This window comes from Diachasma alloeum, unplaced genomic scaffold, assembly GCF_001412515.2.
Source record: "Diachasma alloeum isolate Michigan unplaced genomic scaffold, Dall2.0 Dall_scaffold_01136, whole genome shotgun sequence".
Taxonomy (NCBI): Eukaryota; Metazoa; Arthropoda; class Insecta; order Hymenoptera; family Braconidae; genus Diachasma; species Diachasma alloeum.
The window spans coordinates 177,391-203,865 of NW_021681246.1; the positions used below are offsets into that span (position 1 = coordinate 177,391).

General features: G+C 34.7%; 4 protein-coding genes across 8 annotated transcripts; 3 read left to right on the forward strand and 1 right to left on the reverse strand.

Moving 5' to 3' along the window:
* Nucleotides 1–1,235: 1,235 nt before the first annotated feature.
* Nucleotides 1,236–5,639, forward strand: LOC107045938 (fas-associated death domain protein). 3 transcript variants are annotated; one of them, XM_015268356.2, is made up of 4 exons: nucleotides 1,236–1,954; nucleotides 2,297–2,443; nucleotides 4,513–4,643; nucleotides 5,424–5,639. In XM_015268356.2, exons 1-4 carry the CDS (start codon nucleotides 1,582–1,584, stop codon nucleotides 5,556–5,558), a joined length of 786 nt encoding a protein of 261 aa, XP_015123842.1. In that variant the 5' UTR covers nucleotides 1,236–1,581; the 3' UTR covers nucleotides 5,559–5,639. The 3 variants fall into 3 exon arrangements, with proteins under 3 accessions (XP_015123842.1, XP_015123843.1, XP_015123841.1); XM_015268357.2 differs by having other exon boundaries at nucleotides 2,300–2,443; XM_015268355.2 differs by having other exon boundaries at nucleotides 1,236–2,443.
* On the reverse strand, nucleotides 5,638–24,888 carry LOC107045940 (eukaryotic translation initiation factor 4E-1A). Of its 3 annotated transcripts, none has more exons than XM_015268360.2 (4): nucleotides 24,782–24,888; nucleotides 9,440–9,618; nucleotides 7,660–7,977; nucleotides 5,638–6,225 (listed from the first exon to the last, which is right to left on the reverse strand). In XM_015268360.2, exons 1-4 carry the CDS (start codon nucleotides 24,809–24,811, stop codon nucleotides 6,111–6,113), a joined length of 642 nt encoding a protein of 213 aa, XP_015123846.1. In that variant the 5' UTR covers nucleotides 24,812–24,888; the 3' UTR covers nucleotides 5,638–6,110. The 3 variants fall into 3 exon arrangements, with proteins under 3 accessions (XP_015123846.1, XP_015123847.1, XP_015123848.1); XM_015268361.2 differs by lacking the exon at nucleotides 24,782–24,888 and adding an exon at nucleotides 12,474–12,554; XM_015268362.2 differs by lacking the exon at nucleotides 24,782–24,888 and adding an exon at nucleotides 12,154–12,259.
* On the forward strand, nucleotides 16,037–20,104 carry LOC107045937. The gene is made up of 5 exons (XM_015268354.1): nucleotides 16,037–16,176; nucleotides 17,128–17,754; nucleotides 18,280–19,101; nucleotides 19,346–19,669; nucleotides 19,761–20,104. Exons 1-5 carry the CDS (start codon nucleotides 16,165–16,167, stop codon nucleotides 19,815–19,817), a joined length of 1,842 nt encoding a protein of 613 aa, XP_015123840.1. The 5' UTR covers nucleotides 16,037–16,164; the 3' UTR covers nucleotides 19,818–20,104.
* LOC107045939 (proliferating cell nuclear antigen) lies at nucleotides 21,774–26,439 on the forward strand. Its single transcript, XM_015268359.1, has 4 exons — nucleotides 21,774–22,131; nucleotides 23,175–23,340; nucleotides 24,613–24,757; nucleotides 25,711–26,439. The coding sequence occupies exons 1-4, from the start codon at nucleotides 21,911–21,913 to the stop codon at nucleotides 25,965–25,967; spliced, it is 789 nt and encodes a 262-aa protein (XP_015123845.1). The 5' UTR covers nucleotides 21,774–21,910; the 3' UTR covers nucleotides 25,968–26,439.
* Nucleotides 26,440–26,475: the final 36 nt, after the last annotated feature.

Below are 26,475 nucleotides of genomic sequence, written 5' to 3' on the forward strand. Positions count from 1 at the left end.
CGTGGGAACCCCCTCTCTACGTGATTTTCTAAACAGATTTGAATACCTAAACTTATAATTCCTATCCGATAACTTTTCTTTCTTTCTTTGTCTTCTTTGTTTGGATTTAACGTCACATCAACAGCTACGTTATTAATGACCTAACCTACTCTAAAAATCTCGTAAATTTCGACCAATTAGAGCTATGCTTACCGATCGGTAATGCAGGTATTCTGTATGCATCTTTGTTTCGTTGAAATTTCAGATTTTTAGAGCACCTTAAATTTCCACCAATCAAAGCCATGCTTCCCGATCGGTAATACAGATATTCTGGATGCGTAGCTCTGGGGAGCAATTTTGCTCGTTTTAGGTCGACATAAAATCATAAATTTCAACCAATCCTAGTTGAGTATTCCGATTCCAGGGCTGTCATCCTATTTACTAAAGATGATCGAAACGTGAAGTTGTTTTATATCGAAATATCTCGAAACTGCCTGACCGCTAATCCTTAATTCTGATTGGTCAATACGTAACACGAAATTATTCACAAAAAAAAACATGCGGCATTTTCAAAGGCTTCAGTGACATAATTTCAAATTCTTCAGTGGTATTTTTTTTTTCACGTCATATATATATATATATATATATATAATATATATATTTCACATGTATATATATTATCGGTGAAATTAATAAATTCTGTCCTTTTATGGAGACCGATTATTTAAAAAAATTGAAGATAATTAATTGAAAATGAAAAATTCTTTATAGATTCTTTTACTCTACTTCGCTATTCACTTCAGTCCTTAGTCGAATTCTCTTTGATAAATTATCAATATTTATAAGGTATTCATGAGAAAATGAAATTCAATGAATTCCATTTCTTCATTTCAACAAATGAATGGATAAGCGCGCAAGAGCGCGCGCATAGATCTTGTTGGTTTAAATTTACAATTTTATGTTGACATAAAACGAGCAAAATCGTGCCCCTGATTCGTTGAAATTTAAGTTTTTTAGGGCACCCTAAACGCGCAGAATTCCGGCCCAACACTCCCCATTGAAAATTCGACTCTCAAAGCTATTCTATCTTTTGCTGATAAAGTAGTTGCCTACGAATGAGGTAGTCCGCTTCTCTCTCTATCCAATATACCCATGCTGCCATCTCACAGTGCCAGAAGCTGTGGCAGAATCTACGAAAGATCTCCACCTGCTTCCACCTCTCACTTATCTCATTCTCAGACGAAAACTTCGAGTAATCAAAGCCACATGGTGACGATGACGATTGTACAACAAAGCTTCAACTGCGCACATTTTCTGTAACGGTTACCATAGGGATCTGTGACGATAATAACAGACGTTTGATATCAATTCTCCAATTCGATAGGAACACTGATAAAGTTTCATCACGAGTGCGCAAATGACAACGAAAGCGATTGGGTGAACAACTAAGTTCGAACAATCAGAGAAAGAGAGAGAGAGAGAGCGAGAGAACTCGTGAGAGGGGGTTGGATTAACTCGATAAATCCACAGACAACGGGGATTCCCAAAAGGTTCCCACAAAGGTTCACTTGTCCTTACGATAAAATTAACAGGGTAGCGAGAATGACGAGAGATATGGACCCCGACCTGATACACCAGAATTTTTTATCACGACAATCGAGATTTTCCGAGTTGAAAGAACATTTCATTGATATTTCGGGTCCACATGTCACGGGAGAAGTTCTGGAAAGTTTGAAAGAGTATTATTCCGGAATAATACAGTCGAAACGGGATAAAGATCGTGTGAAAAACATCGCAGGACTGCTGAGGATCTTGGAGAGGAGGGACGTTCTGAGATACGATTCAATAGAGCCATTGAAAGAAATTGCTAAAGAGTGCATTAGAGATAGAATTTTGATTGAAACGTTGACTTGTTATGACGCAGAAATCAAGACTGAACTACCGCTGCCAGCGATCAATCATTACAAGTACAGTGGTGAGTATTTTGAGAGTACAAGTGTCACTGAATATTTATTAAATAAAAGGGATAATGGTGATGGACTTGTTGATCATGACATTACCGATCCTCGAGTCGAAGAGACACAGGCGTATGAGACGACTGAAGAACAATTGTTGTCTGCACAAACGAGTGTCAATAAGAACAGACTCTCTGGATCAAAATGCTTTCGTCATCCACATCATACACATCATTTTTTATGCATCAAGAGTAGTCGGTGGAGGGAAAAATTCTCCCTCATTGTTATATTCTCGGTGTTGGTGGTCTTTTTGACGATTATTGCTACGATTTATATGCATTTCATTAATTGTCGATCATCAGCAGTTGAGGGATCCAGCCAGAGTTCCTCTCGAAGTCAGACACATGCTGTGAATTTCTATCCTAATCAGACGTCGTTGCCTGTCGTTCCTTATGCTACCCCGTCTGCACCAACTTCTAGTGGGCCTGTTTCAGATGTTCAAGAGAGAGGTATGATATTATTTTTAAAATCATATTTTGCTTTCGAATGGAAACTTTGTAATCGTGATTTTTTTTATTTCTTAATTTTGGGTGGAAATGCCTAGAAGTGTCATGAAACGTGAAGAAATGATCCTATTTACTAAAGATGAAAGAAAGGTGAAGTTGTTTTATATTGAAATAACTCGAAACTGCCTGACTGCTAGTCCTTAATTCTGATTGGTCAATATGTGACACGAAGTTATTCACAAAAAAAACACGCGGCATTTTCAAATTCTTCAGTGGTAAATTTTTTTTCTCACGTCATATATATATATTTCACATGTATATATACCATCGGTGAAATTAATGAATTCTGTCCTTTTATGGAGATCGATTATATTAAAAAATTGTAGATAATTAATTGAAAATGAAAAATTCTTTATATATTCTTTTACTCTACTTGGCTATTCACTTCAATCATTAGTCGAATTCTCTTTGATTCATTATCAATATTTATAAGGTATTCATGAGAAAATGAAATTCAATGAATTCCATTTCTTCATTTCAACAAATGAATAGATGAGAGCGCGCGCATAGATCTTGTTTTAAAAAAATGTCTGTATGTATGCAGGTATGTGTGTGCACATGTGTTCGTAGATCCAACAAAATATGGGTACCATCCCATTTAAATTTTTCGAGATATCGTCATTTTTGTATTTGTTTTGGTCGGAATTCACTTTTGCGCACTACGACATTCGTAAAAGTCAGGGAATCCTTTTGAAACTTTGGTTTCTAGTTAGGGTTGTTAAGAAATATTCCTACATCAAATTTTAGGTCGATATATTTGATAGTTCTTGAGATGGAACAATTCACCCAAAATTCTTGAGAAAAAATAAGTCAACAAAATGATTTTTCCAACCGCCAGTATAGTTATAAACATTCCTCCTACTCCAGGCCATTTTGCGGTTCTCAGCGATTTTACTCTCCAATTAAATTGAAATACAAATCTTCAGTACGTGCCAACGTTTCGAGCGTTATATCCACTCCTCATCAGGGCAATTTATTCATATTTATCTACAAAAAAATTTACAAAAAATTCTTATTACCATCCTCTTATAGAATGGTAATAGGAATCCTCATATTCCTATTACCATTCCTATTACCATATAGAAATAGGAAATAGGAATTTTTTGTAAATTTTTTTGTAGATGAATATGAATAAATTGCTCTGGTACCCGCCTCAAAAGTGCACTTTTGAGGCGGGTACCACAAAAAATAGGATGTGTTGCACGTGCGAGTGGAAAAGTGGAACTTTACTCACTAGTAACACAATATACTACAACGCTTGCTACTGGATTGAATTCTACTAAATTGTGATGTACATCTCATTGACACACTGAGCAATCGAAATTTCACATTGTACCATTCAAACTTGTAAATGCTTAATTTAGTGTAGGTAACTCGACATGTATAACTCAAGAATGGGGAATTCAAGAAACACTAAATCCATGAAACTCGGGCCAGGATAAGTGGATTTTATTCTTCTTCAATGCCACATGTTCGAATTACCCACAAAAAATTGAACATTTACAAATTCGAATTATACAAGGTAGAATTTATTAATAATTTGAAATTATTTATATTTTATTTATAATTCAGTAGCGAAGTGGTAAAGCGATTTAAGTCAACTTATCTCCCCGTTGAGTTTTTGAGGAATATTTTGGAATCTAAGGGAGATACCGAAATTTTCATAATTACATTTGTTGTAGCTCTCAGTCGGCTCTGCAAGAAAGGTTACAACAAAAATTTTGCTATCTCCCTCAGATTCCGAGATATTCATTGAAAACTGGTCAATAGTCAAAATTGACTTATACCGTTTTACCACTTCGCTACTGAATTGGATTGGTGTATTTCAATTTAGTCTAATTCAACATGTACATCGTATGATTAGAATGTGCAAGTTATAATTTCTGTGAGGAAGGTTTTAATCCGAAACATCAAATGTCTCTAAAAAAAGGAGGGACTCAAATGTATGCTCTACCTAGATACCACCTGTTACCTAGTATTCTGAAATAACTGATTCAAATTTTTCATTTCAGTTTTTCAGAGACTCAGCGAGAACCTGGGAAAATACTGGAGAGACTTGGCCAGATTTTTGAATGTTAAAGAATGTGAAATTGATGCAATCAACGAAAAGACGTATTTAGGAACAAAGGAAAAAGCCTATGAGGTGAAAAATCTTGTTTTTTTTTTGTTTCAATACATGTGAGAGCAGACGGGGAGAGGGTTAAATGAGCCTTTTTCAATCAGCAATTGCCCCGAGATTGGCAGAATGAAATTGAAGAATTTTTTTTGTCAAACTTACGAATGAAAATGGTTTTACCGCACTTTCCTCTTATAATAAAACAGAGCAGAATCACGCTAAATCAAGAGGCCAAAAAATTCGATGCTGGATATTTTCGTGACAATTTCTTTCTGAAAAAATGGCGATTTGACAAAAATTTTCAATAAAAAAAAAAGAAAAATATTGATAATTGAGCTATGATTTTTTGAAAATTGCTTTTGCCCAATTTTGTTTTCCAATTTCTATCAAATCGTCCTTCGGCGCACTCAAAGAACATGAAAACCCCTTCGAAAAGAAAACGTTTTTTTTTCAATCTTTAATTATTGAAAAACATAATTTTTTCATCTGAAATTTTTACCAAAAATTATCAATAAAATATCAAGAATTTTGGCGCCAATTAGAGTTTGTCTTTCGCCATAGTTCGGCGGTTATTAATTGTTGACATATTGGAGTCAATTTGGAAACAAAATTTTTTTAGATAAAAACCGGTAATTTTCAAAAATCATAACCCCTTCAATTATCAATATTTTTCAATTTTTGACTAATTGCCATCTTTTCAAAAAAAAAATTGATATAAAAATCCCCAGTATCGACTTTTTTGGCCTGCTGATTTGGCGTGGATCTGCTCAATAGCAATTGAATAATCTCATTAATGTATACTTTTAGGCTCTTTTGATATTCAAATCCAGATGTGATTCCTGCAATTGGAAGATTAAAATGCAACAAGCACTGGAGAAAGCACGGCGGAAGGACTTGGCTGAGATGATCAACGAAATTATGTTGTCCGATAATCTGTTTTGATATTCTTTTTCATCAAATAAAGATTATGAATTTTCATATAAATCATGTATTATTATTAAATTGAAAAATACAAGAAATATTCTAGCGATATATTGAATACGTGTATTTTTTAATGAAAATTTGAGTAAACGTACATATAATCGTAGGATTAACTATTGTTGGGCTTTACATTTTCTAAGGCTTAGAAACAACCTCTGCAACACAGAAATACAGCAACCCGCACGTATTTCACGTAAACCTAATAAATCTAAGTATGATACAATGTTTTCCCTCTCAGTTATTTTTTCTTCTAGTTTGTAATCAGTTAATTCTTCCTTTAAATAAATGTACGGTCACTCGTCTGAGCTAAAGATCAGTGAATCATAAAGAAAGAGAAATAGGGTGAACATTTCGCTCAAAAGGCTTTCTTTGAAAATTACTTTGTAGTCTTAACACATTTCCATTCCACGGTAAACGCCTCGATATTTCTCACATCATTTATTTTTAATTTTTTTTCGATGCGTAATTTGTTGTTAACGAATTAGCTCCAATGAAGTCAGGGAAGGATTCCATCTAAACTTGATACGTATTTTTGGTGATACTGCCTGCCTTGACCATGGTGTCTTTGTGTACTTGATATCCTATCGTCTGTCTTTGCTGGATTCCCAATCGCTCTTTTAATTTTCTCCTGGAAATGAAAAAAAATTAATTATTGACAAACAGCCGAGTAATTTCTATTTTTTTTCTTCATGACTCCCGAATGTAATCGGAATACTTTTCTTGACAAAATGACCTATTGCACACAATGGAGTTACTTCAACTTTTGACACATTTTTTCAATCATTCAACCATTTTCAAACATCAAGTGTGTCAATTAAATTGCGCGAGACAACTTTGAAAAAAAAACATGAATATTGTGCGTCATTCAAACTACATTTTCCACCGAATGATTATTATTTTAAACATTCGTTGTTTATAAATAAATAATTGAAATTGTTTAAATTTTGGGAAATCTTATTTATTTTATTTATTTTTAGGCATGAAATCGATTTTTGGTAAAATTCTGGATGTGAATAAATTTGTTACGATTCTGAACAAATGATTTTTACGATAGAACATTGATTGTTAATAAATTATTTATAGAATTATAGAAAATGGTCGTAATTTTCAAAAATAGCACATCTTCAATTATTTCATCAATTTTCTTTAAAAACTTTCTAATTTTTTCAGATTTATAAAATATTTTCTAATGGTTCGAGATCGAAATTCAAATTCAAACCTGCAAAGTTTTAATAATAAAATCATTTTAAAATCTCCAGAATCTTAGGGTCAAATGGGACTTAATGAAAGCTCTGAAGTTCGACTACAAAAGTAGAAAAGCATTTCACTGGGGAAAAAATAGCCAAAGTACTTGGATGTTAACGATATTCAAGTATCTTTTACAGACCACTATAAATTCAACAATTTTCAAACGTCAAATTTGTCAATTAAATAGCATGAGAAGAATTTGAAAAAAATCATGAATATTCAGCGTCATTAAAATTATATTCTGCACCGACTCACTATTCTATTGAACCGTCGTTGTTTATTAAATATATAAATAATTAAAATTGTTTAAACTTTCGGAAACCTTATTTTTTCAGACATGAAATTGATTTCTGGTAAATATATGAATATGAATAAATTTCTTACGATTCCGAAGTAATTTTTATGGTAGAAAATTGTTTATAAATTATTTATAGCAAATGCTCGTAATTTTCAAAAATTTGAATTTTTAAATCAGTTCAGTAATCTTCCCTCAGAAGTGAATTATCTATTTTTTTATTCAAATTTTGTAAATGTTTTCTAACGTTTCAATATGGAGATTCAAATTCACAACTGCAAACTTTAAATAATAAAATCATAGTAAAATATCCGGAAACTTTGGGTCAAATGGGACTGAAATGAAAGCTCTGATGTTCAACTACAAAATTAGACAGGCATTTTCCTAGAGAAAGAATAGTCAAAGTACTTGGATATCCTTGAGACCTTATCCACAGAAATTGCAGTCCTCGCAACGCGTCAATCCAAAACGAGATTGAAAAAAATGTTGAATTGCTGCAATGAAAATCCTTCAACTCACCCAATCTCCAAGACACTCTCTGATTTAGTAGCATCAGCCGTCCAAGCAGCCAATTTATCTCCCTTGGTTCTGATATTGACAACAGCCCCACAAACGTCATCCGAGTAGTCATCAAAAGCCTCACCAATCATGCAAAGCAGTATCTCGAGCCAGAGACGATCAAGATCACAGCTCCTCTGCTTCTTATCCAGCTGCATGAGCCATCTTCCGCCCTGTTTATTAGCATCATCCTCCCACATTGGTCGAATTCCCTTTTTAAACATACTGTAATCGCAGCCCTGTTTCAGCTCAGAAGCCAAGATGATGTGATTATATAACCTGAAATGGTAAACATTCTTTATACGGATCTTGACTCGTGGAATGAAAAAAAAAACGATGAATCAAATCCCTTACACAAAACTTCCATTCGGAAGCAAAATTTGCTCAATACTTCGAATGCAACAATGCGAATGTAAAAAGCACTCAAAAATAAATCAAAGTTCACCGACCGAGTGGTATCCGAGTGGATACCACACGATCAATCTCGAGTAATCAATTATTAATTAATTCAGTAGCGAAGTGGTAAAACGGTACAAGTCAATTTGGACTATTGACCAGTTTTTAAGGGTGCCAAGTGAATTTCAAAAAAGATTTTTAAAAATGTTTTCTTTCCCTCCATCATTGGAGAAATATGTATTCATCCATCCGACGAAATTTCAAACCCGCAACCGGAACTAGACATCGAGAAAATAAATGCGGAAAATCCTCTATTTCGCGTGACGAACCTCGAGAAAGCATGGGATCAAATGGGTACGGCGGGTTGAAATATCTCTCTTATTCACCCCGGTACCCCATTGTTTTTTGTCGCCATCACATTGAACACATCATTCCCCATATCTTCAAATTTTTTCAAATTTTTCTTGAGTTCCTAGGGGGTTGAAACGTTCAATTTAATCAAAACTCCATAAGAGGCCGTGTATAAGACTGATTTTGTTTATTTAATTTCTCGATATCCATAAGTTCTAAAATTTTAAAATTGTCACCGATGTTCACCATCTGTCTAATACTATTAATTAAAAAAATTATAACTTTGTTGGTGAAGGTCAATTTTCAAGGTCATCGCCAAATTCACTTGGCACCCTTAAGGATGTTCTACACCCTTTCTGCCAAAATTCACGTTTTTTAAATTTTTCTGGCAAACTTATGATGGAATTGACGTGAAAAAATATAACGTTTTTGCGTTTTGTCATTATTTAATGACTGACGAAATTTTAAGGTGGTGCGAACATTTTCCTGCGTTTTCTCTAAACTTTTAAAGTCATTAAAGCTATTAAAGAATGACAAACCACAAAATCGTTATATTTTTTCACGTCACTCCCATCGATAATTTGCCAGAAAAATGAAAACAACNTAAATGCGGAAAATCCTTTACTTCGCGTGACGAACCTCGAGAAAGCCTGGGATCAAATGGGTACGGCGGGTTGAAATATCTCTCTTATTCACCCCGGTACCCCATTGTTTTCTGTCGTCATCACATTGAACACATCATTCCCCATATCTTCAAATTTTTTCAAATTTTTCTTGAGTTCCTAGGGGCTTGAAACGTTCAATTTAATCAAAACTCCATAAGAGGCCCTGCATAAGACTGATTTTGTTTATTTAATTTCTCGATATCCNGAATATTTCGGAATCTAACGGACACAGCAAATTTTTTAATATAACCTTTTTTGTAGACCCGTTCGAGCCTTAAACCGTTTTACCACTTTGCTACTGAATTCTAGTGTGTAATAGCAACTCTTACGCCCAGAAATCCTCAACAGTATCGAAGCTAGAGATCTCTCTTTGACTTTCTTCCCACGTTTTTTGCCTGTCGGGTGCATAATACCAGAATGTCCACGTATTTTGGAGTGGGTGCTTGATGAGAAGTTCAGGTGGATATTCCTCAAGATTAGCTACCTCCTGATCCTTCTTCTCGACCTCCTGAAAAAGAAAAATTTAAATTATCAGAACATATTCCAAAGTCGTTTTCACAATTTACTCGTCAAGTGGTGAAACAATCAACTGTCAATAAGTATTGTGTATCAACAATAATAATAAATTGAATATTGAATTATCTCAGTAATAAGTGCTTTGCAGAGAAAGCGTCACAAAAATTTATTGAAAATTTATTCAACTACCAAACGGCTGTCGCACATTTTATCCTACAACAACTTTGTTATGTCCGGAGAGGTCGGCGTTGGAGGACTTTTCAAGTTATTAATCTAAAGTATTCCCCAGACAATTGTTAGAATTATCAATAAAAGAGTAATCTGAAGGCTTATTTTTATCTCTTTTTGTTTTATTATTAGGACGACTAGTCCTTTTCCTCTCGGTACGAGGAGCGATAAACGAATGCTTTGTGGCATTCACATCAATTTTCTAGCCACGATTAAATCCCTCTCAATAATGCTTAAATCCGAAGAATGCTCTCATGTGGGGCAAAAATATATTAATGTCACAGTTGACACAGAATTCAAACACAATTGTCTCTTCAGCACAGATGTTTCAATACCGTTTCGCCTCCCATTCCCTTACGAAAAATAAATATTTCTTCTGAATTTCACCTTCAAAAATCCCTTAAATCCAAGAATTAAGAATTGTGAATGTTTGAAGCATAAGCACGTTTCAAACTAATTTTATATGTATAATTTCATTGATTTCTCTGATGATTTTTCAGTAATTATTAAAAAAATACTTTTAAAAAAATCTCACAAATAATATGCTGTAACTGAATAGCAAATAGTGCAGTTCTTATGATATTCTGATGGAATCAAGAGGTCATTCATATCAATTTTTTAGCCGCGATTAAATTCCTCTCAATAATAAAATCGATTTTTCGAAGATCAATATTTTCCTGATTCTATAATAAATTTGATTTTAAGTTGTGTCAATGCATAGAATTCATAAAATCCCATATTCAGAACAAAATGTAGGAAATTCGATAGCTTCTTAGAGGGAAATTCCCTCAAAAACAAACACCCATACAAGACACGATATAAAAAACATATTTAAAGTTTAGACTATAATCGGCTGGCCCAGACCAAAAAATTGGGAATTTAAATTGGAAAAATGCTCCCATGTGGGGCAAAAATATATAAATGTCACAGTTGACACAGAATTCAAACGCAATTTCCTCAACACAGATGTTTCACTACCGTTTCGCCTCCCATTCCCTCACGAAAAATAGATGTTTCTCCAAAATTTTTCCTCCAAAAATCCCATAAATCCAAAGATTAAGAATTGTAAATGATTGGAGCATAAATATGTTTGAAACTAATTTTATAGATATAATTTCATTGATTTCACTAATGATTTTTCAGTAATCATTAAAAAATACTTTTCAAAAAATCTCACAAACAATATGCTGTAACTGAATAGCAAATAGTGCAGTTCTCATGATATTCTGATGGAATCAAGAGGTCATTCATATCAATTTTTTAGCCACGATTTAATTCCTCTCAATAATAAAATCGATTTTTCGAAGATCAATATTTTCCTGATTCTATAATAAATTTGATTTTAAGTTGTGTCAATGCATAGAATTCATAAAATCCCATATTCAGAACAAAATGTAGGAAATTCGATAGCTTCTTAGAGGGAAATTCCCTCAAAAACAAACACCCATACAAGACACGATATAAAAAACACATATTTAAAGTTTAGACTATAATCGGCTGGCCCAGACCAAAAAATTGGGAATTTAAATTGGAAAAATGCTCCCATGTGGGGCAAAAATATATAATGTCACAGTTGACACAGAATTCAAACGCAATTTCCTCAACACAGATGTTTCACTACCGTTTCGCCTCCCATTCCCTCACGAAAAATAGATGTTTCTCCAAAATTTTTCCTCCAAAAATCCCATAAATCCAAAGATTAAGAATTGTAAATGATTGGAGCATAAGTATGTTTGAAACTAATTTTATAGATATAATTTCATTAATTTCACTAATGATTTTTCAGTAATCATTAAAAAATACTTTTTAAAAAATCTCACAAACAATATGCTGTAACTGAATAGCAAATGGTGCAGTTCTCATGATATTCTGATGGAATCAAGAGGTCATTCATATCAATTTTTTAGCCACGATTTAATTCCTCTCAATAATAAAATCGATTTTTCGAAGATCAATATTTTCCTGATTCTATAATAAATTTGATTTTAAGTGTGGCAATGCATAAAATTCATAAAATCCCACATTCAGAACAAAATGTAGGAAATCCGATAGCTTCTTAGAGGGAAATTCCCTCAAAAACAAAAACCCATACAAGACCACACACACACACATACCCTTACAAACATGCAGACACGATATAAAAATCACATATTTAAAGTTTAGACTATAATCGGCTGGCCCAGACCAAAAAATTGGGAATTTAAATTGGAAAAATGCTCCCATGTGGGGCAAAAATATATAAATGTCACAGTTGACACAGAATTCAAACGCAATTTCCTCAACACAGATGTTTCAATACCGTTTCGCCTCCCATTCCCTCGCGAAAAATAGATGTTTCTCCAAAATTTCTCCTCCAAAAACCCCGTAAATCCAAGACTTAAGAAATGTGAATCATCGGAGCATAAGTAGGGTTATGGCTATTTGTAGAATAGACAGATATGGATTGAATGTGTGTGTTAAGAACGGGAACAGACGGAGTGTACCGACCGGAATGACCATGCTGACACCCCAACACCCACTATTTTCATCACAAATTATGTAAATTCATCATCGAACCGATGCACCAAGATTATTCACGAATACTAACGATCAGTTTTTCATTATTTTCTAACATCATACCTCAATTTCTTCAGTATTATTAGTAGCCATGTCACACAGTGATATACGCTAATACACGCACAAGGAAAAGACCCCTCAACTCAAATTGGTGAAAACCTTGGAGACATCTGCAGGAGAAATTTCGATTGGACCCCACGCCTTTGAATTTACCGTTGAATAATTTTCTTTCTTGTTTTCTATCTAATATCCATTCGTAGAATGTACGCAGAAAATCTTCGAAGGAATAGACAATTTATGAATATTAAATGTTAAAAATGAAGAGGGATTGGTGCTAATGGGTGAGTGCAGAACAACTTTCACTCATTTATTCAGTACTCTGGAATATCCTGTTCAGTAATATTTCCAACCCAATTCACGGAAATAAATGAGAGATGAGAAAGAGAAGTAAAATTGTGAAATGGATTCAGTTTTTATGAATCTATTGCAATATTTTCATTTGGGTTTTGTCAATTTTTAATTTAGACTCAAATGCAATATTTGAGTGGGGCCTTAAGGGAGCGCTTTGATCACTCGAAACGTGCAATTTAATATTTTGTGAATTTTTTTGAAATTTAGTCTCTTCTCCATATCGAAAATAAACAAAAGAAAAATAGTCGACGCAGTAATCCTCTATATAGGGGAGGTTGGGGTAAAACGGACACTTTTCACTTTTTCTAAAATGTTAATGAGGGGTTGAAATGTTGATAAAATTCAATAATTTTTTTTTCAGTGCAAAGAAAAATTCTTTCCCTTTGTGACGAGCCTAAACTAAGCTCAATTCATCAATTTGTTTCTGAGTTATGAATAATTTTAAAAAAGTCTAGTGTCCGTTTTACCCCACCCTCCCCTATATTATAAATGTTGTTCTACTATAAATTTTTATTATAATAATAATTAGTAAAGATAATGTAGGGGAGGGAGGTTGGGGTAAAACGGACACTTTTCACTTTTTCTAAAATGTTAATGAGGGGTTGAAATGTTCATAAAATTCAATAATTTTTCTTTCAGTGCAAAGAAAAATTCTTTCCCTTTGTGACGAGCCTAAACTAAGCTCAATTCATCAATTTGTTTCTGAGTTATGAATAATTTTAAAAAAGTCTAGTGTCCGTTTTACCCCACCCTCCCCTATATTATAAATGTTGTTCTACTATAAATTTTTATTATAATAATAATTAGTAAAGATAATGTAGGGGAGGGAGGTTGGGGTAAAACGGACACTTTTGATTTTTTTTTAAATGTTAATGAAGGGTTGAAATGTTGATGAAATTTAATTTTTTTTTTTCAATACAAAGAACAGTTCTTTCTCTTTGTGACGACCCTAAACTGAGCTCAATTGATGAATTTGTTTCTGAGTTATGAACGATTTAAAAAAAGTCTAAAGTGTCCATTTTACCCCACCCTCTTCTATTTGTCAGTCTTCGAAATCAAGAAAACGCATTCTATTTATTTTGCCGCCCTCCCCCGCAAGTAATTTCAGGGATTAAATCAATTATAATAAGTTGATGAGAGTAATACATATTATTGTCATTCAAGTGATTTCTGTTTCCCTTTTTAAAGTGGTCTGAATAAACTCCAGTTGAGTCGTTGAGGGTAACGAGGAAAAATATATTCAAAAAACCAAAAAAATAATTATACATCATTGATCATTTTTTCCATCAATTTTTACCTGATGAGTGTAAGAAATTGATCCATCAAATTCTTTCTTCAATTTTGACGTGGATACGTCTATGGTTTCAATATGGGGCATGGAATACCTCATATGAGGTATTCCATGCCAAATGAGTCAACGGCTAACCCTCACCCTCTTGAAAATTGATGGCGTTTTTTTCTACGATTAGGGGGCTTGAAAAACTATCTCTCAAATTTTTTAAGATTTTTTTGACAGCCCAGTTCGGAAATATGATTTTTTTCAAATTGTTCCGTTTTTTTACAATAACTCGAGTTCTACTCGTCCAATTTCAATTTATTAGGGGGCGAAATTTTCCATTTTTCACCAGCTATAAAAATGTTGTTTAAAAATTTTTTTCCAATCTTTAGATGCTTGAAATATCGAATTTTCGAAAAAAAAAAATTGTAAAACTTGAATTTTGCCAATTACGTCACGGTCGATTATTTTAATTTTTTTTTTCAGTAATTCTTATAATGAAAACGAAAATTTTGAGCCGTCATACATGTTGGGTTCCATCCAGGTACTATTTTTTTTTTAAAATTTTAATTTTTTTTTTTAAATTGCGAAAATTTGGTGAAACACCTTAAAACGACTTTAATTATATATCGAAAAAATATGTAATATGTAAGTATATATTTAAATTTACTTTATACTGTTTGTGATCAAAGGCAACCAATGACATTTTGGGGTATTTTGACCGAATTCGCGGAATTTTGAGAATAAAAAATTGAAAATAAAATAGATCTAAGACGAAACCCAACATGTATGACGGCTCAAAATTTTTGTTTTGATTATAGGAATTACTGAAAAAAAATTAAAATAATCAACCGTGACGTAATTAGTCAAATTCAAGTTTTTCAACTTTTTTTTCGACAATTCGTTATTTCAAGCATCTAAAGATTGGAAAAAATTTGGACAAAAAGCATTCTTATAGGTGGTGAAAAATGGACAATTTTGATCCCTAATAAATAAAAATCGAACGAATAGAACTCAAGTTATTGTAAAAAAAACGAACAATTTGAAAAAAAAAATCTCCGAACTGGGCTGTCAAAAAACTCTTTAAAAATTTGAGAGATAGTTTTTCAGTTTATACTTTGATAGTTTTTCATTTGTCAGCGGTTGACTCATTTGGCGTGGAATACCTCATATACATGTGTTGACAAAAATTTGCTTGCAAATAATTTATGACCATCATTTGTAGTTGGAAAATTTATGCGTCACATGACTGTCATTTTTTCTCTTCTTTTTCTTCCTTACTGGCTAGGCTTCCAAAATAGGAGTATGTGCCATGACCGTCATTTTTTCGGCATATGACGCGATCTCGTCGCCACCGCTGCAGCTGCAACTAGAGATGCAAATGCGTCACATGACCCGTCATATGACGGTCATGTGACCGTCAATGACGGTCACATGACGGTTGTCACAATTCCCCCTCGCCCTTCGTGACCGTCACAACTTGTCAAGAAAAAATGACAGTCATTTTTCATCTATATAGATGAAACTTTATTTTTTTTCTCCGTCAATTTTCAGTTGAATTCCTTTTGTATTGGCCTAATCCGCATTTTGAAATGGAAATCACGTTTTTTTCCCATCCATATCGATGAAACTATTTTGTTTCATTCATGACCGTCACAAATTGGAAATTCGTCACGACCGTCATTATGCAACTATATAGATGGTTTGACAACAATTTGGTTACAAATGGTTTGGGACAATCATTTGTAGTTGGAAAATTTGTGCGTCACATGACCGTCACAAGACCGTAATTTTTTGGTCATATGACGCGATCTAAGAAATGACGGTCATTTTGCATCTCTAGCTGCAACAAGCGGAAAATGAAAATCCACCCTTACCCAAACGAAGCCACGAGACTAGGAGTTGGCACGCCTCACCTGTTTGGCATCTAATCCAGTCGATGAGTAGTAATTGATGCGCTTCGACTGCAGCATAATATTGTAAGAAAACTAGAAAATCGAACCAATAACAGCTGCGAATAAAAATTGAATTTGAAGAGGCTGTAATAAGTACGAGGGTGTCAACGTTATGAATCGTTTGGTAAGTTGTTTATCGAAATTTAATCTATTATTGTCGAATGCATGTGAGTGCATTTTATAAACATTATTGTAGGTTAGGGATAGATAGAGTAGACGCTACAGTCAATTCATGGGAATTGTGATCATTCCATGCATTCCCGGAGATTTAAAAACGTGTTGAGGGGTAACCGAATGCCGCTAATTTTTAATTTTCTGAACAAATTTCGCGTCCGAAGTTATGAATGTTTTTACTAATCGGAGCACATTAATCTCCAGGAAATAACTGCAAATACGAATGGCTTTCATTGGATTCTCCACACCATAATTAACTGAATAGGGTGACCAGGCCAATTGCTGGACGGTTAAAGGAAATTCGACTTTCGTGGTAGGATCTAAAATAAAAGAATCACCTAAACGGGGATATGATGTCTTCCGTACCTTCAAAAATGTTTTAATTAGAAAAAAAATGTTTAAAGTGAAAATAACAAAACAAAGAATAATTCAATTGAGGAATAGTTGAATGTAGCCGAAACCCCCAATTTCTGGACGACGGTCATATTTTTTTTATTTATTAAATGTTGACCAATAGAACAAAATAATTGATCACATGATTATACGCAAGTGACATTATGGAGAGGTGAAATAATTAATACTGTTACGTGTCCCCCTTCGAATTATAATTCAATTGTCCATCATCTTGAAGATGACACGGAACCCCCTTGACAACGACTGTCTTTTGGAATAACTTGGATTGATTAATTCTCTTTGGAGATGTCTTCGACGACTCATCTTCTGTACCTAACTAATTAATAAACCGCCCCAACCATTTGAATATTGTGTCGTTTCCCTTCTTCACCGGTTACAACAATACAATTTTCATTTTATTTGTGGAATATTCAATGCAAGTTGAAATCGTCCAGAAACCAACCCCCGTCCAGAAATTGACCTGTTTCCCTATACAATTGATTTTCAGATAAACGAAGATAATAGCGGAATAAAAATGGCATACAGCGAGTCAGAGCCACAGACAGCCTCATACGGATATGAAACTGCATATCCAACATACACAAATGCATCTAGTGGGCAAACAGTGACGCAGCCACTGCCCGGACAGCCGCCATTGCCACCGATGCCACCACCAGGAGCACTACCACCCATGCCAATGTTTTCCGCAATGCCCCAAGTCCCCCAGCTCCAGACGTGGGGGCATGCAGCCCCCTGGCAGTGGATAACACCACAGGCCGCCGCTCCAATACCACCGCAGCCCGCTCGAGACATAAATAATGCGTTGAAATCATCTCGAGGAAATTACGTGCGCAGGGACAGGTTCAATCACAACAGGAACAATGTCTATGCGCAGAGAGGCTCCTTCAATAGGAATGAGAGGCGAAGGTTCAAGCATCAACAGCAACCTGGACAGTTCGATCCTACGACAGCGACTTATTGGCAAGGCATCGACTGGCAGAGGGCGAATTTTGCTACGGCACAGGGGGATGGGCTCATTAATCATATGAATGCCCAAATGCAAATGAAGAGTGCGGCTGCTGCTGGCAGCGCCGATAAATCGGATACTGGTGACCAAGAAGTGAAGATAGTATCGGTGAGTTGTTTACACGCACGAAAAAAAAATTTATTGATTATTTTTGGTAATCGGATCTGGCCTTCCCTGGGCCAATCAGAGTTCAGTATTCAATAATATGAAGTACCCCTTTACACAATGTTTTGGAGATAAATTGAAAAAGGGAATTGCTATGGATCCATTCGGAAGCTTACTACCAATGGAATTGGTAGAAATAAAAAATTAAATTACAAATAACACATGAAGTAAGTCAAATGCCTTCTGCAATATAGGAGCGGTCACCTGCTTGTTTTGTTTTAATTAATGAAATCAACAGAAAGAGTTATAACATTTGAGCCTTGGAATTTCCATAGAAAATATTTCAATAGAATAAGTCGTATAGAAGAACCCACACCTATTAATTTTTCCTCTAGGAATATTTACCATTGAACATTTCCATCGAGAAGAACTCGCAGGTAAACTGCGGAATGAAAGATATCCAAATGATAAGAATAAACAGCTCATAGAGGTTAACCTACTCATTTCTAATGAACTTTTTTTTCTCAGGAAGTACCTGTTAAAAAAACGAAGCAACGGAAGCCGATGTCCCAAAGTTATCCGATAAGAAACTGGAATTTAGAGGATGCAAAAAGTGCATTAAAAGTAGAAAATGAATATAACCGAACCGTTCGAGCTCAAAGTCTAATAATAAAATTCCCCGATCCTGATCTCAACAAAGATATCGTGAGAGAGTTCCACTCAGGCATCCAAAACATCCACTTCCAGAGTCCCAGTGGGCCACGATATTGTTTCATTCAGATGGCTGAAAATGTAGATATAGACAAGGCCATCGAGGAGTTGGAGAAGATACCATTTGGCGTTGGGCATTTGAAGGTCGAGAGAAAATCCCTGAGGGATGAAGATTATCCACAACCAGAGGAAATCGATCCCTACACACTTTACGTGGGAAATCTGCCGGAATCAGTGAATGTCAATGAGGTGAAAAATAAATTTCCTACAGCAACGAGAGTTGATGTGGGATATGCCCAGAAAATGAGGAATACTCGTTACGCATTTATTCGATATGCGAACGTCGAAGACTCGATAGCAGCTTACAAACAGGCGCACGACCTCATGTGGGATACCAGGAGCATTATTGTGAGATTCAGGCGGCAACGGGGCAACACTTGTTTACCCGGAGAAACTAAAAATAACCCGAAAAAAGTCAAGGATGAAGTGGAAGAGGGTGGAGTTAAGAAGGAGGGGGCCTCGTGTAATGGCACTGAGAGTAAGACGAGGGGTGATGCGAGCACGAGGGATAAGAGCTCGATACAAAGGGATAAAACATCGGTTGCGCCTGCTGCTGTAATACAGCAGAATCAACCATGGGTAATTCTTTCATTTTCCATGGCTTTTTGGAATTTTTATGCTAAATGGCTATTTTTAAGCATTTTATCAAATGTGTCAAAAAATGAACAGACTCCATTAGGTGCAATACTTCATCCTAAGAAAATGCTTTGTTGATGTTAAAGAATGTAAATAAGGGAAAAATTGCACGTATCTTCATTTATTCCCTCTCGAGCTATTAAATTCTTATTTTTTTTCATAAATTTACATATTATTTCGATTTTAGACATCAAAATCGCCACCACAGGCCTCCGAGGCTGCCGAGCCTCCACCGACTAAAGATTCTACTCCCCACCCTGAAGAAGAAATTGGAATATTAACGGCGATAAAAGAAGAGCCTCAAGATTACGACGAACTGGACATGTCGTATATTCCCATGGGGGATGACGATTCTGACGATGAAAACGACGAGCCCGACGAGATCAATTATACCAATGATGAGATGGACGAGAACGATAATGAACCGGATGTCAACGACGATTCCGATAATTTAACTGATTTTGGAATGAAAGATAAGCAGGACGATGATACGAATTCTGATGCTCCTGATGTAAGTTTTTCCAATGCAATATGATGAATCAAATTCGATATTTTGTTAATCCTGTTGTCAAGATCATTTACCCATCAATTTTATTTTTCAGCATTTGGATCACATGTTCAGTGCCATCACAGATACAGCTGGAGACATTGAGCTCTAATTACCTTCTGTATACGACAAATATGAAGTGACTCAACAATGCAGAAATGCTGGACTTCCAACATTGAAACGAATGAGATTGTAAATATTAAAAATTTGTAAAATGCTTCTTCTGCGTGACAGCCAAATAATTAATTTCCGTCTGTCTCGTTATTATTAACCACTCGTACAGTGATACTTCCTGGGCATTAACTTATAAATTTCTGGTATTGACCAAATGGAAATTCCAACCGCCCATTGGAGAACGCGTGATACGTGTAATTTTAATGATTGTAAATTAAAACATGATTTTTTCTAACGGCATTGGCTATTTACTAATCCTTACTAATTCTTACTTTTATTCATTTTGTTTCATTTTGTTTTTTCTGGTGATGAACAAAAATTAGGTTTAATGGGTCAGGTAAATGCACCTATGCTCATCCCTTTATATTTTAATAGTCATTTTAATACGACTGGAGCTATTATTTTAGTTAATAAGGAAAGTTATATACACCAATGAACAGTGATTTAATGAAGAATAAAAGAGGAAAATCCCATTCACATAATTGATGCTACGACAGAGTGACTTCTTAAGGATAATCGGGCGAGGAGGAAATGTAGGAGGTGAAGCGGAGGGGTTTCTATTTTCCTGCAGAAAACCAATCGCTGAACAAAAAAAATTTTTCCCATTCGGATTGAAAATTCAGGCAATATTAGGGAGTATCTCCGGTTAAAAATTATTTTTGGAGCTAATCAAATTTATTTGTATCTGTTCCACGCATTGAATGGTTTTCAGATTGTTTTTTTTTAATAAATGAAAAAATATTAATCCATGCGAAAAAGTGGCAACATCGTCGGTAGTTTTTTTTTTCACCAGGAGCTGGTACCACTGGCTCGAGGGTGCTCCAATCACAACGCTTCATGCTCTCTCTCAAGAGACGTTTAAATTGACCGCGCTACCCCCACCCGATCGGTACTTGGGACGTTGCTGCTAGAGATGCAAAATGACCGTCATTTTTTAGATCGCGTCATATGACCAAAAAATGACGGTCATGTGACGCACAAATTTTCCAACTACAAATGATTGTCACAAATCATTTGTAACCAAATTGTCGTCAAACCATCTATATAGTTGCGTAATGACGGTCATAACTAATTTCCAATTTGTGACGGTCATGAATAAAACAAAATAGTTTCATCTATATGGGTGGAAAAAAATCGTGATTTCCATTTTAAAATGCGGATTAGGTCAATACAAAAGGAATTCAACTGAAAATTGACCGAGAAAAAAATAAAGTTTCATCTATGTAGATGAAAAATGACTGTCATTTTTTCTTGACAAGTTGAGACGGTCACAGAAGGGAGAGGGGGAATGTGACAGCCGTCATGAACGCCTCGTCATGTGACGGTCAATGACGGTCACATGACCGTCATATGACGGGTCATGTGACGCATTTGCATCTCTAGCTGCTGCTCGTTTGGGCTGCGTGCGCAAAAATGTCATTCTTCAGTACTTTTTTCGCTATTATTAATAAACAATGCCCCCAGGCGACAATCGTTTTCACTCAAAAAATCATTGATCACATGTTCTAAATGTGTCTAAAGTTTCATGACTTTGGCTGCATTTTTTCCTTGGGTTTTGCAGTTTTTTTTGTGATTTCCATAAGATCACGGGTTAAATGACGACTTTTTCAAAAATTCATAATAAATTAACCACGCTCCCCAGCAGTCTGAAACTTTGCAAATACCTTTTCCATCATTTAAAAAATACGTAAAAAAAAAAAGAAAAAAATGGCTGATTTTTTCTAACCCTCCGGGCTCGCCCGATTATCCTTAACGACTTCGCTACTGTTTTGATCTCCCCAGAGAATTGAATCCTGCCGCGCGGAAGTGGCATCCGCCATACTCGAAGATGCGCGCGCACCGATGTCTCACGAAAAGCGCGGGAGACAGAGAGTCAGCCGCACGAGGGGGAAAGAGTGCGAAATATCCCGGAGGCCTTTGTCCATGTCCACTTTTGTTGCGTCGTCTACCGGTTGTCCCTCGCACACGAGATTCCCACGAAATTCCGTTTATTCTTTCACCGATAAACAATAATAATTGAAACCAGTCAAAATGTTCGAGGCACGTTTGATACAGAGTGCAATCCTGAAGAAGGTTTTGGATGCAGTTAAGGATCTCCTGACTGAGGCTACCTTTGAATGCTCTGATTCGGGGATTACGGTGCAAGCTATGGACAACGCTCACGTATCCCTCGTATCCTTGAGCCTCAGAAGCGATGGATTCGATAAATACAGATGCGATCGGAATCTATCAATGGGCATGGCTATTGCAACGTAAGAATATTTTCTTTCATTTTTCATTTTCATTCCCTTCTCAATAGGTTATGTTCCCTTCTGGTGATAATGCATTCAAGTGCAGGGGCTAAATGGACATACGCCCTTTTATGAAATGCTGATAATTTACTGAATTGTTGTTAAAATAGGACAATTTTCTCCATGAAATGTTCAATTTTTACCCTTCTGATGAGCCGGGACTAAACTTAATTAATTTTTTTTTTTAATTTAGCTTGTGAATATTGAAAAAAATTTAGTGTTTATTTTGCCCTCCTCCCCCCCTATCGAATTAATGAACATGTGAGTTTTAATTTAAAATTGTTATTACAATGGGACAATTTTCTCCGTGAACTGTTTAATTAGTTTCCTTCTGTGACGAGACTAGAGTCAAATTAAATAACAATTTTTTTAATTTAGCTTGTGAAGAGTCGAAAAACATCAAGTGCTCATTTTACTCGATCCTCCCTGACTAATGAATGAAGATTTGAGTTTTCAGTCAATTGTTATTAAACGGGATAATTTCCCTCATCAAATGTCCAATTTTTTCCCCTCTGTAATGAGCCTGGACTGAACTTAATTAACGATTTCTAAAATTGACTTATGAAAATTGAAAAACATCAAGTAATCATTTTGTCCCACGTTCCCTCACTAATTGATGAACATATGATTTTTCATTCAATTGTTATTAAAATAGGACAATTTTTCCCGTGAAATTTTCAATTTTTTTCTTCTGTGACAAGACTAGACTCAAATTAATTAATAATTTTTTTAATTTAGTTTATGAAGAATGAAAAAAAATGAAGTGGTCAATTCCCCCCCCCCTTCCATTGTCACTAATCAATAAATATACGATTTTTCATTCAATTATTATTGAAATGCAATAATTTTCCCCATAAAATGTTGAATTTTTTCCTTCTGTAACGAGCCTAGTCTGAACTTAATTAATGATTTTCTTTACATTCAACTTATGAACATTGAAAAAAGTCAGGCATCCGTTTGACCCCACATTAATTAATGAAGATGTTTTTTTTTTTCATTTTCAGCATGTCTAAAATCTTGAAATGTGCTGGGTCTGAAGACACCGTGACCCTGAGGGCTGCGGATAATCCTGACACTATATCATTTATTTTTGAATCATCGAACAAAGAAAAACTGGCTGACTACGAGATGAAACTCATTAACATGGACCAAGAGCATCTGGGAATACCGGTGATTATTAATTTAAAAACACAATAGAAATAATTAAGGATATCCAAGTATCTTTTGCAGTTTAGTAGACCACACTATGAATTCAATCATTTTCAACATCAAATTTGTCAACTTATTGTGCCTGAGAAAAAATTGGAAAAAATCATGAATATTCAGCGTCATTCAAATTACATTTTGCATTGAATTATTTTTTTAATCATTCGTTCTTTATAGATAAATAATTGAAATTGTATAAACTTTCAGAAAGCTTTTTTTTAGGCATGAAATCGATTTCTGGTAGAATTCTGAAAATGAATAAATTTGTTACGATTCCGATTGATTGTTTCTAAATTATTTATAGACAATGTTTTTAATTTTCAAAAATCGCAATTTTTTAATTATTTCATCCATTTTCCGGCAACAGCAAATGTTTTAATTTTTTTCAGATTTTTACAATGTTTTCTAACCATTCAATATCGAGATTGAAATTCAAGCCCGTAAAATTTTTTTTTTAACAATAAAATTGCTGTTAAATGCTCAGAAACTTAAGAAATCGGGCTCAAATGAAAGCTCTGATGTTCGACTACAAAAGTAGAAAAGCATTTCAGTGGAAAAAAAATAGCCAAAGTATCTTTTACAGTTTTATGTAGACAAAACAATAGATTCAGTCATTTTCAATCATCAAATTTGTCAATTGAATTGCGTGAGAAAAGTATGAAGATTGAGCGCTATTAAAATTAAATTTTCAATAGAATTATCTTTTTTTTAAACATTCGTTGTCTATAAATTATTTATTTATTCATTACTTATTCACCTGTTTCCGAGGTACGACCTTATAACAGCGATATAGTACAATAAAATATGCTCATATACAAAATTTTGAAAAGAGCGATCTTTCCAAAAAAATTAGTAATAAATCAATGACAAAAAGAATGTCACAAGGAGGCATTATATATAGATAAAACTTGTAATTTTCAAAAATTACAATTTTTCAATTATTCCATCAAACTTCCACCAAAAGTAAATTTTTAAATTTATAAAATATTTTCTAACGATTCAATATCGAGATTCAAATTCAGACCTGCGAAGTTTAAATAATAAAATTATTGTAAAATGTTCAAAAACTTAGGGTCAAATTTGGCTCAAATGAAAGCACTGATTTTCGACTGCAAAAGTAGAAAGCAAAGAAAGAAAAAACGTTACTGTTACTGTTTTTCTTTTCTCTGCAAAGAAAGTAAAATAAATCCTCAGGCCACAGCAACACAAAATCGAATTTTTGTTCTTTCTCAATAGGAAACATTTTACTCGTGCGTCGTGAAAATGCCATCCCAGGAGTTTGCCAGAATTATTCGCGACCTCTCCCAATTCGGTGAGAATATCACGATTGCGTGCACCAAGGAGGGAATAAAATTCACAGCCATTGGAGACTCTGGATCAGGTAAAGAATAATTGATTGACTCACCTCTAGTGTAAGAATTCTCGATGTCAGCATTTTTACGTGACTTTCTTCGACGACAATCTCACTGTGACTGAGGTACTTCGGGTTATAAAATCGCCGGAGACAAAGGACAGGAGACCTTCGCTGTCGTCTTGTGTTTGTTTTCGTCGGGATGGGACGGAAAAAAAACAAAACAGTGGGGATTCGGTTGCTACGGATGGGTATTAACGTGGAAATATTTTCGAACGTGAGGGTTTGGATTCTAAATATTCATCGAATGGTCATTATGAAGGGAATTTTCAATAAATAGTACTAATTTCCACGTAATGATTTCAAGGGCATAGAGATTTTTTTTTATAAAAACCAATCAGACAGTCCAGGGCCTCCAATTTTTGAGTTACGAATGATTTTTTTTTTCAAAATTTTCGGAAAAAAATGTGGAATAAGAATTACGAGCTAGTTTTTTTTTAATTCACTTCTTCCACGGCTAAATTTGCTTTTTTTGTATTTTTTTACACAAGTAGTGAATTTTTTTTTTATGGAAAAAAACGAAATCAGCTGTGTAGGAGTCGGATTCCGAAAAAACTGGCTCGTAATTGTTGTTCCACACATTTTTCCAAAAATTTTGAAAAAAAAAATCTTTTGTAGCTCAAAAATTGGAGGTCCTGGACTGTTTTTAGCATTTTAAGCGTTTTCGGGCGAACGAACAATAAAACAAATTTTTTTTTGCACTAGTTACTCGTTTTCAGATCTATAATCGATCTTCAACGTATGAGAAATCTCACTCCAATAACCGGCGACTTTTAAAACTCACAGTAGTCTCCCCTTAAAGGGAATGATAAACTAGATTAGAAGTTTGCTCCATTTCAAAAAAATATTGCTAATTCATCAGCAGCAATAGCGATGCTCAGATATAAACAATGCCCTCATCCCCTCCTTTCTCTTGTTTCCAGCCAATGTCAAACTTGCACAAACAGCAGATGCAGAAAAAGAGGAGGAAGCTGTGATAATCGAGATGCAAGAGTCCGTGAAGCTCTCATTCTCCTGTCGTTACTTGAATTGCTTCGTGAAGGCAACTCCCCTCTGCGCCCAAGTCCAGCTGTCCATATCCAACGACGTGCCCCTCGTCTGCGAGTACAAAATCGGCGAAATTGGTCAAATCAGATACTACCTGGCGCCCAAGATCGACGATGAGGACGACAATGCATAAACCCCATCACATTTACCAATAGGTTCGAATGTCTCTCACTTCCAGAAGCCAATTCAGTCTTGAAGAGAACAGATTTTTTCATTCCCAGTGAAAGATCGTTGTAAAAAAAATGTGTGCCTCAACTTTGGTTAAATATTCAACTATTATGCAGGTATTTTTGATACAATTGTAATATGCAAACGAGTATTTTTCCAATATAATATATTATTCAAATTTTACATTTAAAAGTTAAGTTTGGCTCGTCACAGTGCTAGCGCAACGTAAATTGACACTACAAGTTGTTTTTGTAGTTGGGCAACACGTTTCAAGATTTATAGAAAAAGAATTCCATACCGATGTCAAGATTTATTCATCTCATCACTAGTAAAAATTCTCACTCTTCTCTCAACTGTGACTCTATTTCTTTTCATAGAATCGTATTGTTAAATTTCCATTTTTTACTTTTTTTCAAATACATAATAACGTAATACAATTTTTGAGGAAAATTCATTTGAAATAATTGTCAAGT